This window comes from Dermacentor variabilis, chromosome 4 (assembly GCF_050947875.1).
Source record: "Dermacentor variabilis isolate Ectoservices chromosome 4, ASM5094787v1, whole genome shotgun sequence".
Classification (NCBI taxonomy): Eukaryota; Metazoa; Arthropoda; class Arachnida; order Ixodida; family Ixodidae; genus Dermacentor; species Dermacentor variabilis.
In genome coordinates this window covers 67,560,301-67,574,636 of record NC_134571.1, presented here as the reverse complement: position 1 = coordinate 67,574,636, position 14,336 = coordinate 67,560,301, and the positions used below count along the sequence as shown (strand labels likewise).

The window sequence follows — 14,336 nt, the reverse complement described above, 5'->3', positions numbered from 1 at the left end:
TACTTGAACAGTACTTGCATGAAACCTTGAGATGCATACAGAATACTAAACAAATCACTAATTAGCTTACCTACTATATTGCGGCACATACTGTACTTCACCAATTGTTGCCGGTCAGTTTGCAAGGACTATTCACTTAGAATGAATTCTGACGATGACAGCAGTTTTGATATATTTAATCCCAAACTGCGTGACGATATACACTGGCGATCCAGTTATTCGCGAGCTTCAATGCATAAAAGGGGCGCTTTCTTCAAATAATAATTTGAACAAGACTCTATCTCTGGTATCGTCAACAGAATTCATTGCACGCGGATATGTTTTGCAAGCTAACCGGTTTGAATTAATAAATTCTAATATATGCCTCAAGATACACAGCTAAAACTTAATTAGTGGAAGTTCATTAATTATTCAATCACTTATTTTGATTTATTGTACAGAAAGTAACCTCTTCCTCTTCGAGCAACGCAGATCAAGGAGTGGAATTGTGCTATCTGTTATAGGGAGTTTAAAAACTGCGTTCGAAAAACATAATATACATAAGTAAATAATCCAAATTATCACTTACCCCTTGACGGAATGAGTAAGAAATTATGGCGTGTGCCATACCTCGATGTATAGACAGTAATAGTTCATAGTCACAAATGTATACTTTTTCTGCCCTCAGACGCCTCACGCATAAGAGAGCCTCGAGATTACTAGAAATACAGGTTTAGAAATAATGCAGCGAAAGGAATCTAGGATACAAGTGCTTCATGTCTTGCAAGGTTAGTTTTTACAATGAATGCGTAACAGTTTCATAACATAGGCGATTATTATTAAGTTCAAACTTTCACAATATATATATATATATATATATATATATATATATATATATATATATATATATATATATATATATATATATATATATATATATATATATATATATATATATATATATATATATATATATATATAACAAATTATTGTGTCAACGTAGGATAATGATAACGCTTACAGAAAAGTGGTAAGCGTGCAACCATGCCAAATAGTGACAATAAACGGAGACAGAGATTGCTTTTCATTCTGTGATAATGGCGGTTGTGTAAAAATTTTAGAAAGCAAAAATATAAAACATCGCTACTTAGAGCAAGTTCCGATGAATAAAGTTATTTTGGCTGGGGTGCCACAAAGAAGCAGCATGGTAGATGAATTATGCATGTACTAGAGTCTTACAGGCATTTAAGGTACTATGGCGCCCTAGAAAACCTACGACGTAGGTAGGACAACATGAATTTAGAGTTATGATAGCGTGAACTCAGTGCGAATTGGCCCATCATTGGTTAACGGAAATAATAACACGTAGATATTTGCACAAAAAAGATGTTGAAGTATGGACGGTAGTTTCTCTATCGGTATCATGCGCACTGTGCCTCGTCTTTTAATTTCCGTCACGCTGTTGCTGTTCCTTATCCGACGATGTCCTTGATTGCAACATTCTTACTAGAGACGAGAATGCTGGTCAAAAGTCCGGAAGTACTTTCCCTGCAGTGACGTGGCCGATTTTGTCGTCAGTAATGCTCGTGTTGGGGCTACTTGGAACATATATGCTTTAAGCCTACAACGTGTGTGTTTGTGTGCATGTTTAAGTGCCTGTCGTACAACACTACGCTGCTGTATGTAGCCCAGTAGTTTGCGAAATAATATAAGCTATACACAGATAAGCCTCGGTGAGGCGTTTGTCTTTTAAACACTGTAAAAGAGCTCACTGTGGCGCACGGCAGCCGCAGCGGCCCTGATGTGGGGCCTCTGAGTTTCGTTGAACCACGTCTCGGTGCCCTGCGTCATCGTCACCCTGGAAACAGAAGGAACAGCCCCGAGCAACGTCAGTCATGTGCAAGTTCCCATGTAACCGTGACATTTTCATTCTAAGGCAAAAGTGTCCGCTCATATTACCTCAGAATCATCATAACTAATTGCAGTTACGTTGAAAAGTAGTAAATGGGCTGCCGTGTCAGGGAATTCATGGCAATCCTGTATAATGGCGGTTACAATGTACACATCGCGCACGTTGAGTGGCTGTAGCGCTCTGCTGCCGAGCACAATGCGGCGGGTTCGTTTCCTGGCAGCGCAGCGGCTGCCTTTCAATGCGGGCGGAATGCGCTCAGATTCAGTACAGCACTTAACGAGCTCCTAACTTTCCATAGCCTCAATATTAAACTAACGCTACGTGACTTAGCTTCATAATGCACTGAAGTCACACTCGAAACTATAGCTTTACAACGTTTTCATATGAATGAAAGCAGATATTAAAGAAACAGCGTATAGGATAATTATTTTTTCAGTCATTCTGGTTTACTCTAAGTCGTCCAACATTTTTATGCAGATGTTCTTGCCGAATGGAGAGCCATAGAATACGGTGACACTACAACTGCAAAAAAATTTTTCGGCAACAAAACCGCAGTGACACATTACTAAAACGTTACACGCGTGCAGAAATAGGCAGCAGAAAAACGTTGCAAACACGAGAAATTGCTAGACTAGTTAATAAGTTCTGCCTATATGCTCTTACAATGTGGTGTTCACTCTACCGATGGCAGCACCACAACACCAGTATTTGCAGTGGAAAGTGGAGAATGGTAAAATAAAAATCCGTGAGGACTTATAAGAAAGCAATATCATGTTAGCTGCTTGAAGCCATCGAACTAAACGTGACAGGAACAGTAGCGTAATTGCTCCCCTATAAAGTTCTAGTGTGCTCTTTCAGAGTGATGTAGCATATTAACTCTAGGGTCGTTGATAATGCTGCATTATTGTTTAAATACTTGAAATGTGGTTCTGGCGCAAGGACAACTAAGATGAAAGAAGAAGAAACAGAAAGAACGCTAAATTCGTTGGCGTTCTTTTTGTCCCTTCTCATTTCCCTTTAGTTCTGCTTGCTCCTGAACCACATCTCAAGCATGAATCAACCAGGCCAGCATCGCATTCTGCTGGTGTAAACGTTTAATTCGCAACCTTGCTCTTTCTTATATTTCCAACCAATCTTCTGTTCTGACATATTTTATCTTCTATACTCAAACTGCAGTACTGTTGTTTCCTGAAGACTTGGTTTGTTTTATGACACCCTTGCTATAGCCCTGCGTTCTGCAGCATATATATATATATATATATATATATATATATATATATATATATATATATATATATATATATATATATATATATATATCTGCACCGCGCACTTCATCACTACATCTTCACTCCTCGATGAAGACGGAGCATACAGGTGGCCTAAAGCGTCGTGAGGACGAAGGACTTGTGATACAGCTTGAGGCGATCTACGTGCACAGTTTCGCGGCCTCAGCGACGGAGGACCGTAGGGGGCGTCAGAGATTCGATAACTTAGTTTACTGGAAAAGTTTTCTGTAGGACCCGGCAGTGCCCATGGCATCTGGAGACAAACTTGGAGGGGACACCTGGTGTCGAAGTAGGAGGCACCCACCACCTAACGAGGGCGTCAGGCGAAGAGTGTTGGTGCCCGTCGTCACAACGAAATTTCTGTAGCGCTTGCTCTTGCGTTGTAAGGGAGTGCTAGTTGTTGACATTCTTCCGCATACCGGCCAGCTTCGGAAACGGTGTACCCTCTGACAAGTCGGGTCGGTAAGGAAGAATACTGTTAATGGGAGATGACGGTTCTCGGCCATATATTAGAAAAGGGAGAAAAGCCCGTCGTTGCCTGGGGTTGCCGTATTTTATTGCGTACGTGACATAGGGAAGGACGAAGTCTCAGTTGGTGTGGTTGGAGGTGGCATACATCGAAAGCATGTGACCAAGAGTTCGGTTAAAGCGCTCTGTCAATCCGCTTGTTTGCGAGTTATATGCGGTGGTACAGCGGTGCATAACGTGGCATTCAGCGAGAAGTTCTTGAAGGAGATCGGCGAGAAAATCGCGTCCTCCTTCGCTCAGGAGCTCGCAGGGAGCGCCGTGACATAGAACCAAGTGTTGAAGCAAGAAAGAGGAAACATCACGAGCTGTCGCGGCAGGCAGAGCGGCCGTTCCTGCATACTTCGTGAGGTGGTCTACAGCCACAATGACCCAACGATTGCTAGCAGCTGTGTATGGCAGAGGCCCGTATAGGTCGATCCCAACCCGGTCAAAAGGTCGCGAAGGGCATGGCAAAGGTTGCATTGCTCCAGAAGAGCGGCAAGGATCAGGCTTGCGGCGTTGACATTCTGTGCAATAGAGAATGTACGTTTGCACAAAGGTGTACATACCACGCCAATAAAACCTATGACGTAGTCTGGTGTAGGTCTTGAAGATACCAGCGCGTGCGCACTCAGAATCGGCGTGGAAAGCGGCGCATACATCAGCGTGGAGATGCCGGAGTATTATTAGCAGCCTTTTGCGGCCGTCGGAACGGCAGTTACGGCGATAGACGATTTCTTCACGAATGGCGAAATGCGAAGCTTATTGGTGTAGCGCTCGGGATGGTGGGCGTGCTGGCGTTTTAGAGAGGTAATCTATCAAATATCAAATCCAGGAGTCCTTGGGCTGCTCCAAAGCCATGTCGACAGAAGCTAATGGAGGAAGTTGGTCGTCTAGGACGGAGACACTGACAAAGTCGGCGTGGATAGGCGAGCGGGAAAGAGCACCGGCATACGCGTGCTTCTTGCCTGAGCGTTAGACAATCCGGACGTCGTACTCTTGGAGCCTTAGTCCCTACCAGGCTAGGCGACCGGAGGGATCTTTGAGGGACGACAACGAAAAAACTGCATGGTGATGGGTAATGACATCGAAGGACCGGCCGTACAGGTGTGGACGAAATTTTGTTATGGCCCAGATGATCGCTAGACATTCTTCTTCCGCGACTGACTAATTCGATTCAGCTTTCTTGAGAGTACGGCTCGCGTAAGCAACAACATATTCCTGGTAGCCGGGCTTTCGCTGGGCGAGCACAACGCCAAGACCACCACCGCTAGCATCCGTATGGATTTCCGTGGGAGCATTTGGATCGAAATGGCGCTGTATCGGTTGTGTTGTGACCACGCGACCTAGCGTTGCAAAGGCATCATCGCAAGCCGGGGACCACGTGGAAAGATTGGGGTCTCCCCGAAGAAGCTCTGTGAGCGGTGCCATAATCGAAGCGAAATGTCGAACGAAGCGGCAGAAGTACGAACAGAGGCCAATGAAACTGCACGAGTCTTTTAGAGACGTGGGCCGTCTTTTATATATATATATATATATATATATATATATATATATATATATATATATATATACATGATAATCAATGTAAAAAATCAGCATGTATGACCATAACGAGGAAAAAAGAACCTTCAGACTTCTGCTACACCATAAATGGTACAGTTTAGACTAAAGTACAAAAATATAAATATCTAGGCTTAACAATAACGTCAGACCTAAGGTGGGACGAACATATTCACCACATTACCTCATCTGCTATGCAAAAGTTATTTTTCCTTCGCAGATCACTTCAACTCGCACCCTTGTCAACAAAACTCCTAGCATACAAAACATTTGTTAGGCCGATCCTCGAATACGGAAACACTGTATGGTTCCCTCACACCCAAACTAACATAAACAAAAAAGAAACAGTACAAAGGAAGGCCATTCGATTTATCCATAACAAATTTAGACGTGAATGCTCTCCCTCTAACCTTCTAGCAATTTCTGGGCTCCTTACGCTCGAAGCACGAGCGAAACAGGCACGTTTGAAATTTCTTTATCAACTTCTGCATAATTCTTTCAAAATTGACATTTCAAATTACATTTCTTATTCACAAACACGACCTACCAGGCACAAACACACAAACACCTTAGTAGAATATAAATATACTAATAATGTGTTTAAATATTCCTTTTTTCCGGTTGCCATCCGTGAATGGAATATGTTATCGCCTCTCACCACTAACACAGAGTCACTGTCTCAGTTTGAATTAGAAATTGAAAAAATTGTTTAGCAAGTTAAAATTGCTAGTGCTATTATTGATCGTGCAAACCACCATGTACTTGTGTCCTGTGTATGTAGTCGGGTATGCACTGTAGAATACCTCAATTGCCATTTCTTACTTTTTTTTTGAAAGTTCGCATGTACTTTTGTTTGGTGCATACATTTTGTAGTAAAAATTGTTCATGTTTTAAGGTGCAAAACTGACGTTATACATGTATTCATACTTAACATTATCAGTGTTCTTTGTTTATGTGCATATATATAGTGCCCTCCTGCTATGGTCTCAGTAGAGACTGGCAGTATTGTAAATAATATATATATATATATATATATATATATATATATATATATATATATATATATATATATATATATATATATCATAAGAAGCCAACAAACACTGACACCAAGGACAACATAGGGGAAATTACTTGTGCCTAATAAATGAAGTAATGAAATGATAAATTAATGGAAATTAAAGGGGATGAAAAAACAACTTGCCGCAGGTGGGAACCGAACCCACAACCTTCGCATTTCGCGTGCGATGCTCTACCAATTGAGCTACCGCGGCGCTGTTTTCCCATCCACTTTCTTGGGTATTTATGTGTCCTAGTAGAACCCTGGGAGTATATATATATATATAAGCTCTCTCCTCCTTTGTCTACCTCCACCACGGGATCAGCTTTTCCCACTTCGCACACATACACTTTTGTGTACTTTGACACTCCTAATGCTAACGCAAGAAAAAGCATGCCTAAATACACGTTCCCGCATACACTTCGATTTCACATGTTTTCCGTATGATTTCTGTGTAAATTAGATGGAATTTATATGGCTTCCTTATAGATTCCGTAAAGAATATAAGAAAGACATACGGGAAATTATAGAATTATTTCAATGACATATATTCAACGCTTAAGTAGGGATTGAAATTTTAAAGCCGCCACGGGGAAGATTATTACGCGAGTGTGAGAGACGCGCCACATGATACGGAAGTACAACAGAATAAATCCATCGGGGGAGAAGAAAATTTAGGTCACACGAGCTTCCCTTCATGACAAGGTGACACCTTTCCCCACCGCTACACAATGGGCCAGCCCTGAGAAGTATAGATGTTGCTGCATTAAAGAAGCGTACCGATGATGGCAAAGACCACCTTTGACAACAAGTACATTTTCGGTACTGTAAGGTTTATAAAGGCGGACGTGGGAATTTATAAGAGTGCCGGATGCCTTTAGATGGGAAAATATGCGCATGTTATACATCTTATTGTGCTTGAAGTAAGCTTGTCCCTCTATGAAAGCTCATGCAGCGAAGTCCGAGGCCAATTTATCTGGTGAGATACATCTTTCTTTAATCTCTCTCTCTCTCTCTCATGTGCTCACTTGAAGCTGTTGGGGCTGTTTCGTTTGGCGAATTCCCGCTCCAAGTGACTGGTGACGCAGTCGCGCACCTTCTGGCACGTCTGGTTGGGCACCGTACGCACAGAGAACTTGCCCACCACGCGGCTGGGAATCACTGCATTCTCGCCGGGTGACCAGTGAGCGCCTTCGATGCCTGTCGAAGAGCAAGGACACAAGGCTCGAGAAACATGTGCGCCGCACTCAGCGCATCCGGTGGTAGCATTTCGTGCCTCCACTCCGACTGTGGCGTTGTGTGTGTGTAGAGCAGCTTGACGAGGCAGCCACATTTGGGCGTGACTGAATTGACCGTGCAGTGTACTGTTATTGACTAAGACAAGAACTGCAGGGGAACACGAAACATGGCACATTAACTCTAGGCGAGACGTACAACATACGCGCTAGACGTTTACTGGGAAACATGAGGCCTCAGCTAACGTCTAGTGTGTGCATGACTGTCTTATTGTGTGCTGAGCGAAACGTGAGCAAAATCTTCAACCGCTGAGCACTGAGGCTTGCTCTTTCCTACGTTGTCAGCTGAGCAATGCCTGCATGCGGCAGCACCGAATACCCGCCATGTTACAGCAACGTCTGGTTTGTCTAAATTTTGTTAACGTCAATTTTCTTTATGCTCACGACAATTTACTTTGCCGTGAAGAATTATTTGTGAATGAATGTTGCGATTTTATAGCACGAGCGGGCTCTCTATATTTTACTGACGCCCATTGGTTATTAAATGTACGCGCGAAAAGTCAAGTACATTGCTTAAAACACTTACTACACTCAGCTCTTGAGGCATAAAATTTATTGACTTTGATGAAATGGTCATTTAGCAAAATGCATACGTAAAGGCGCATTGCCAACCAACAAGTGCAGTGGCTCTTCAGTATAGGCCCCATGTACAGCGTTGCGAAGCTTTATGTGTTGCGGCGGAGTGTGACTATCTTGCGCGAAACTGCTAAAGTTTCATTTTAACAAAAGATGCGCAGCGCATTACGACAGCCAATTCTGGACATATCTTTATTTATTTATTTATTTATTTATTTATTTGGTTGTACTGTTAACCCTCCAATAAGGGTCGTTACAGGCAGGGAAGAACAACATTTACATTTCATAAGCACTTCAATCAGCAATCATGAATCAGAATTCAAAATTAGTACACCATTTCTCAAAGACATATCGACACCCAACTCAAATTGTTGCAGCTCATTTATAAACCACTCGAACGCCCATAAGGCCACAAGAACAGTTGCTATAAGAATTCGCCGCCGCCGCCGCCGCCGCCGCCGCCGCCGCCGCCGCCGCCGCCGCCGCCGCCGCCGCCGACGACGACGACGACGACGACAACAACAACAACAACAACAACAACAACAACAACAACAACAACAACAACAACAACAACAACAACAACAACAACAACAACAACAACAACAACAACAACAACAACAACAACAACAACATGTTAATGTACTCAGACGTCAACGATATTTCGTTGCTATACTTTCTCCCAGCTGTTCGTACCGTGTATGGTGAGAGATGGATACCGCCACCTGCGCATCAGCAGTTGCACCGTGTCGTCGATGGTGACGTGCCAGATGCCATGCTTCATCTGGTACTCGTCCTGCGATAACGGTTGCGGTGGCACTGAGAGTGGGCTTCGGTAGATCTGAATATGATGCAAGACGCCCATGCCCGAGTTCTCTGGCACTGTTTAAACGGATATCTGCTGTTAGGCGCTTTCTCTGCAAACCAACTGTTATAGCAAACAAGGCTTGCTGCTACGTACGCTATTGTAGCTGTGGCGTATACTGTGCGTCCGCATTTGAACAAGACCACTGATAGCGTAATGCTACAAGCGTACAAGTTGCTCAGGACCTAAGCAGTTCGAAAAGCTCATGTTCGGGATTCTTCCTTTTTCGAGCCATATCTGAGCTATGAATATCACGGCCAGGTGCTCGTTTATATTTCATTAAGACACCACATGGCATGGCTAAGGGGACCCACGTCCCAACATAACGCTCTAATTGCTCGATAAAAAGCAGTCGTCTCCAGTGGACGACGAAGTGTGACGTCATTGGTCAAGTGATTGGAGGCCGCGCCTCAGCGGCTGCTCTTTTTTGAGCCGCTGCGTTTCAGTTGCGCTTGAATTAACTCAGTTTAGCAATTAAGTATGACTAAAGTAATTATTTCATGTCCTTAAAATTTCATACTAGGTCTTCAGATCGTCGAGTGCCTTTATGACAAATACCTGTGCTCGCAGAGCTTGCCGATGAAAATGATTAAAATGTGTTGTTTGAGCATTACACAAAACGGGACGTTACGGAATCTGGAAGTCGGTTTGTCAGGACTAACTCTCGTAATAAAAAAACTCTTGTATTTGTATAAAAAATTAACTATAGGGTTTGGAGAGAATAAAGTGCCAAGAGAAAAGCGACAGAAGTTTCCTAGTCGTTCACTCTTAAAAAAGATTTATATATATGGTCCTCTACATATCAACTAGGTACATTTAGTTATATAAATAGGGCCCGGCCTCGTGCATATTTTGCGCGGCTGTCAGCACCTTATCGTCTTCAACCCTACTCCGGAGCTTATTCTTCTGCGCGGGAGCCGGTATTTTCTGTGCTGCCGACATTGTTTCTGCATCGCTTGTTCCACTTTCCTCTACACTGGCCGCGCATTCTGCAGCGTGCCCGTGAATCGTCTTGTTTCTCCTCTCTTTGCTGCTAGAGAACGTTGCTATTATAGACAGAATAAACCGTTCACACACGCGTGCAGGTTGGCCGCTTTCGTTAGTGAGGAGAAATGAATGTGAGTATATATATATATATATATATATATATATATATATATATATATATATATATATATATATATATATATATATATATATATATATATATATATAGATGAGTACACACACACACACATACACACACACACACACACACACACGCACACGCACACACACACACGCACACACACACACACACACGCATACACACACACACACGCACACGCATACACACACACACACACACGCATACACACGCGTACACACGCACACGCATACACACGCACACGCATACACACGCACACACGCACACACGCACGCACACGCACGCACGCACACACGCGCACACACACACACACGCGCACACACACACACACACGCGCACACACACACACACACACACACGCACACACACACACACACGCGCACACACACACACACGCGCGCACACACAACACTCAACACACACACACACACACACACACACACACACACACACACAACACACACAACACACAACACTCAACACACACACACACACACACACACACACACACACACACACACACACACACACACACACACACACACACACACACACACACACACACACACACACACACACACACACACAAACACGCACACGCACACACACACGACCGATATTGCAAGTATCTCGCTGAAGGAGGATAGCTGAACTATATCGCGGCGAAAGACGAGCCATCGCAGTCGGTCTTTCTTCACGCTGTCTCCTCCCTCCCATCTATTGAGCAAGCACAATGCGGCTTACCTTCGGCGACCTGACGAAAACTGGGGTACTTAACATAACATAGCACACGTGCATTTAATATGCCTCGTGAGTTTCCCGTATAACCGCTGTTGTTCCCACCGGATCGAAGTCCACGTGCTCGTACAGCTTCCACTCGGAGTCCGAGATGGGGGCCACGTCATCGTGGATACCATCGACTGCGATGCGACCGCGGGTGCCCATCAGGCTGTCTAGCAGGTGGACAAGGTCTGCCATCGCCTCGCTCCTGCGAGCACATGTAAACGGACTATGACGATAATAACGGAACGAATATTAGTTAACCCATAGTCCTAGGATCCATGGGGTGCTGCCGCTCAGTCTTACCACCCGACCAAAAGCAATCAAGCTGGTCTTAACCAGGTGCATTTGCGGCGCAGGTTAGCTGGCACGAGCGAAAGCTGTCAGATGGTCGACACGGCAATAGTAAAATACCAGCATGCGCTATTTTGAAGTACTTGAATAACTGGCTGGGTTCAACGTACCAAATCCGAAGTTTGGTTACGGGGACGCACTAGTCGGTAAGGTTTCCTGGTTACGTTTGACTGCTATAAATTCTTGAATGTGAACCTAAACAACAGCACAAGAGTGCCTCATAAGAATTCGGTCGTCGCGGCCGCGAATTGCACCCTCGACCTAGGGACGTATTCTGCGACGATCACTTTCGGCGACAGTGTCGTTTCGGCGATAGTATCACCGTCAGGCGCGCGCTGATTGGCTGGTTGAACGAAATCGAATGACGTATTGCTCAAACAGCTAATCAGCTCATCCGATTTTGCTAAAACAGCCAATCCGCGCACGCCGATGGCGAAGGCGTGTCCAAGGCGATAGCATCGCCGAAAGTGGTGGTCGCAGAATACATCCCCTAGTCTTCAGCGCAATATCATTCTCCGTAGGCCGCCGTGGTGGGGGGGGGGGGGATAGCAAAAGTAATAGTTTTCGTGTCAGAAAAAAAAGTATGCCATAATAATTCAAAAGAATGCAAACATATTTAATTACTACCATGCGATCAATCACAACCATGCAACCTTGAGGTGAAACAAATTGTAATCAAGTTCTAGTGTATCGAGTATGAAACTGATGTTTTGTTAATAATGTTTAAAATTTGCTGAAACTTGCTTTTACCTTCTTCAGTGTAAATTAACAGAGTTGTATGCGACTGGAACACTTCGTTCCGGTATAACTATGCGGTGCGGTAATTGAGACAAGCACTGCCAATTTATTTTGTTGATCACGAAGCGTTTTATTTGCTTAACGCAAGTTCATTCTGTGAGTTTTGAGGACATAACGAAGGGAAATTCAGCGTCGAACACCAAACTTGAGCATTTACCGAAGTATTTCCACCTGATTGATTCTGCGGAGAACGGCACTATGCGGACTTCCTAAGGTGGCTGCATGTCCGTTGTTTATGAGCGTTGTTGACAAAGTAACTCGATAGCGAGAAGATGTTCTCGTTATCGAGTTACTGTATCAACAACGTTGTCAAAGCGCTCTTGAGATTGCATTCTTGCTAAGGCAGACCATCATGAGTCAGACCCCTCGTGAGTAAAATGCACAGGACTCACAATGTTCCACCGTCGACACCGGAATCATGATCTGATCGTGTGGCGGCTATTTCCACGCTGAAGGAGCATAATCCCCTGAAAAAATAAAGGAATAAGAAAAATCTCAGTTTATTAGTTGAAATTCTGGAAGACTACCTTACTCAGCTTATTCATCATCAACCTATTTTTGTCCACTGCAGCACGAAGACCGCTCCCTGCGGTCTCCAATTACCCCTGTCCTGCGCCATCCGATTCCAACTAGCGCCTGAGAATTTCCTAATTTTATCGCCCTCCACCCCCCCCCCCCCCCCCCCCGTACTCTTCTGCCGTCCTCAACTGCGCTTCCCTTTTCCTGGCACCCATTCTGTAACTCTAATGGTCCACCGGTTATGGAACCTACGCATTACATGGCCTGCCCAGCTCCATTTTTTTCTCTTAATGTCACTTAGAATACCGGCTATGCCCGTTTGCTCTCTGATCCGAACTGCTCTCTTTCTGTCTCTCAACATTATGTCTAGCAATCTTTGTTCCATTGCTCTTTGCCCGGTCCTTAGCTTGTTCTCAAGCTTCTTTGTCAGTCTCCAAGTCTCTGCCCCATATGTCAGCACTGGTAAACTGCACTGATTGTACAGCTTTCTTTTCAATGATAATGGTAAGCTTCGAGTCAGGAGCTGACAATGTCTGCCGCATGCGACACAACCCATTTTTATTCTTCTATGAATTGCCTTCTCACAATCAGGGTCCCTTATGAGTAATTGACCTAGGTAAACGTACTCCTTCATAGACTCTAGAGGCTGACTGGCAATCCTAAACTCTTGTTTCCTTGCCTGGCTTTTGATTATTACCTTTGTCTTCTGTATATTATTCATCAACCCCACCCTTACACTCTCCCTGTTAAGCTCCTAAATCATTTGAGGTCCTTGATCATTTGTGGACCAACAGGTCACGCCTGTTGGATGTACTCGCCACGTGCACTTAAGGAACTTTTACGTTATGCGTCTACGTACTCAAAGATTGTGAAACAAGCCATTGCTTCGACGTGTCTAGAATCTTAGTTAATGAAATCCTGTCATTACACTGCGAACCAGAGTCTCATTGCACCGTTAAATAGGCTGCAGGCTGCGGGTTACCCAAGTGCGGTGTTGACATCAGTCTCTGAGGTATTGCTTCAGAAACTGAAAGGGAAGCGTCACAAAAATAAGTGGGTTACACAAAAGAAGAGGCCTGAAGTAGTGCTGTATTGCCATAGAGTGGCTCACAATCTAAAGAATGTCGCCACTAGATACCAAATCCCAGTAGCGTTTTCTGCTCCTCATAAACTGTCAATGTTGTGCAGCCGTAATTTCAAAAACAAGTAAAAAACCAGATTGTGAAAAGAAGATTGTAGCGTTGGTGTGGTATATAAGATTCCGTTGTCATGTGGCAAAGTGTATGTAGGGCAGTCAGGCCGCTGTGTTAACGAGAGCCTTAGAGAACATGAGCGATACATACCGACTGGTACAGGTTCCCATTTAGCTCAACAATGTAAAACATGCAAGTGCAAAGCTACGTTTCATGATATTACGATTTTGAAAAAGGGCCATGATACCACCACCCGAGAATTATCGGAAGCTTTTTTCATACAGTCACTGGGTTCGCAGTGCATTAGTGTGCCTTCTTTAACCTTGTACAGCGCTGTACATGGTTTCTTGGATTCTGTCACAGGACTGCGCTCTGGTGATCGGATGTTGTGATGGTTCCTGCACATGGTTGTGTTGGTTCCTGCACCATATAGAGAGGCTGACTGTACTTTGTAGATTTCTAGATTATCTGTCTGATCACATGGGTGCAATCCATTGTAGAG

The 14,336-nt window shown here is 44.1% G+C and overlaps 1 protein-coding gene across 1 annotated transcript in view; it reads right to left on the bottom strand.

The window, feature by feature from the left end:
• The window catches only part of LOC142578223 (cytosolic non-specific dipeptidase-like), a 29,457-nt gene that overhangs the window by 3,519 nt on the left and 11,602 nt on the right, over nt 1-14,336 (bottom strand). The window contains exons 7-10 of the mRNA XM_075687627.1: nt 11,034-11,178; nt 8,875-9,019; nt 7,339-7,510; nt 1,752-1,837 (exon numbers count right to left, since the gene is read on the bottom strand). Coding sequence (XP_075543742.1) covers nt 1,752-1,837; nt 7,339-7,510; nt 8,875-9,019; nt 11,034-11,178 — 548 coding nt within the window. The remainder of the gene's footprint in view (nt 1-1,751; nt 1,838-7,338; nt 7,511-8,874; nt 9,020-11,033; nt 11,179-14,336) is intronic.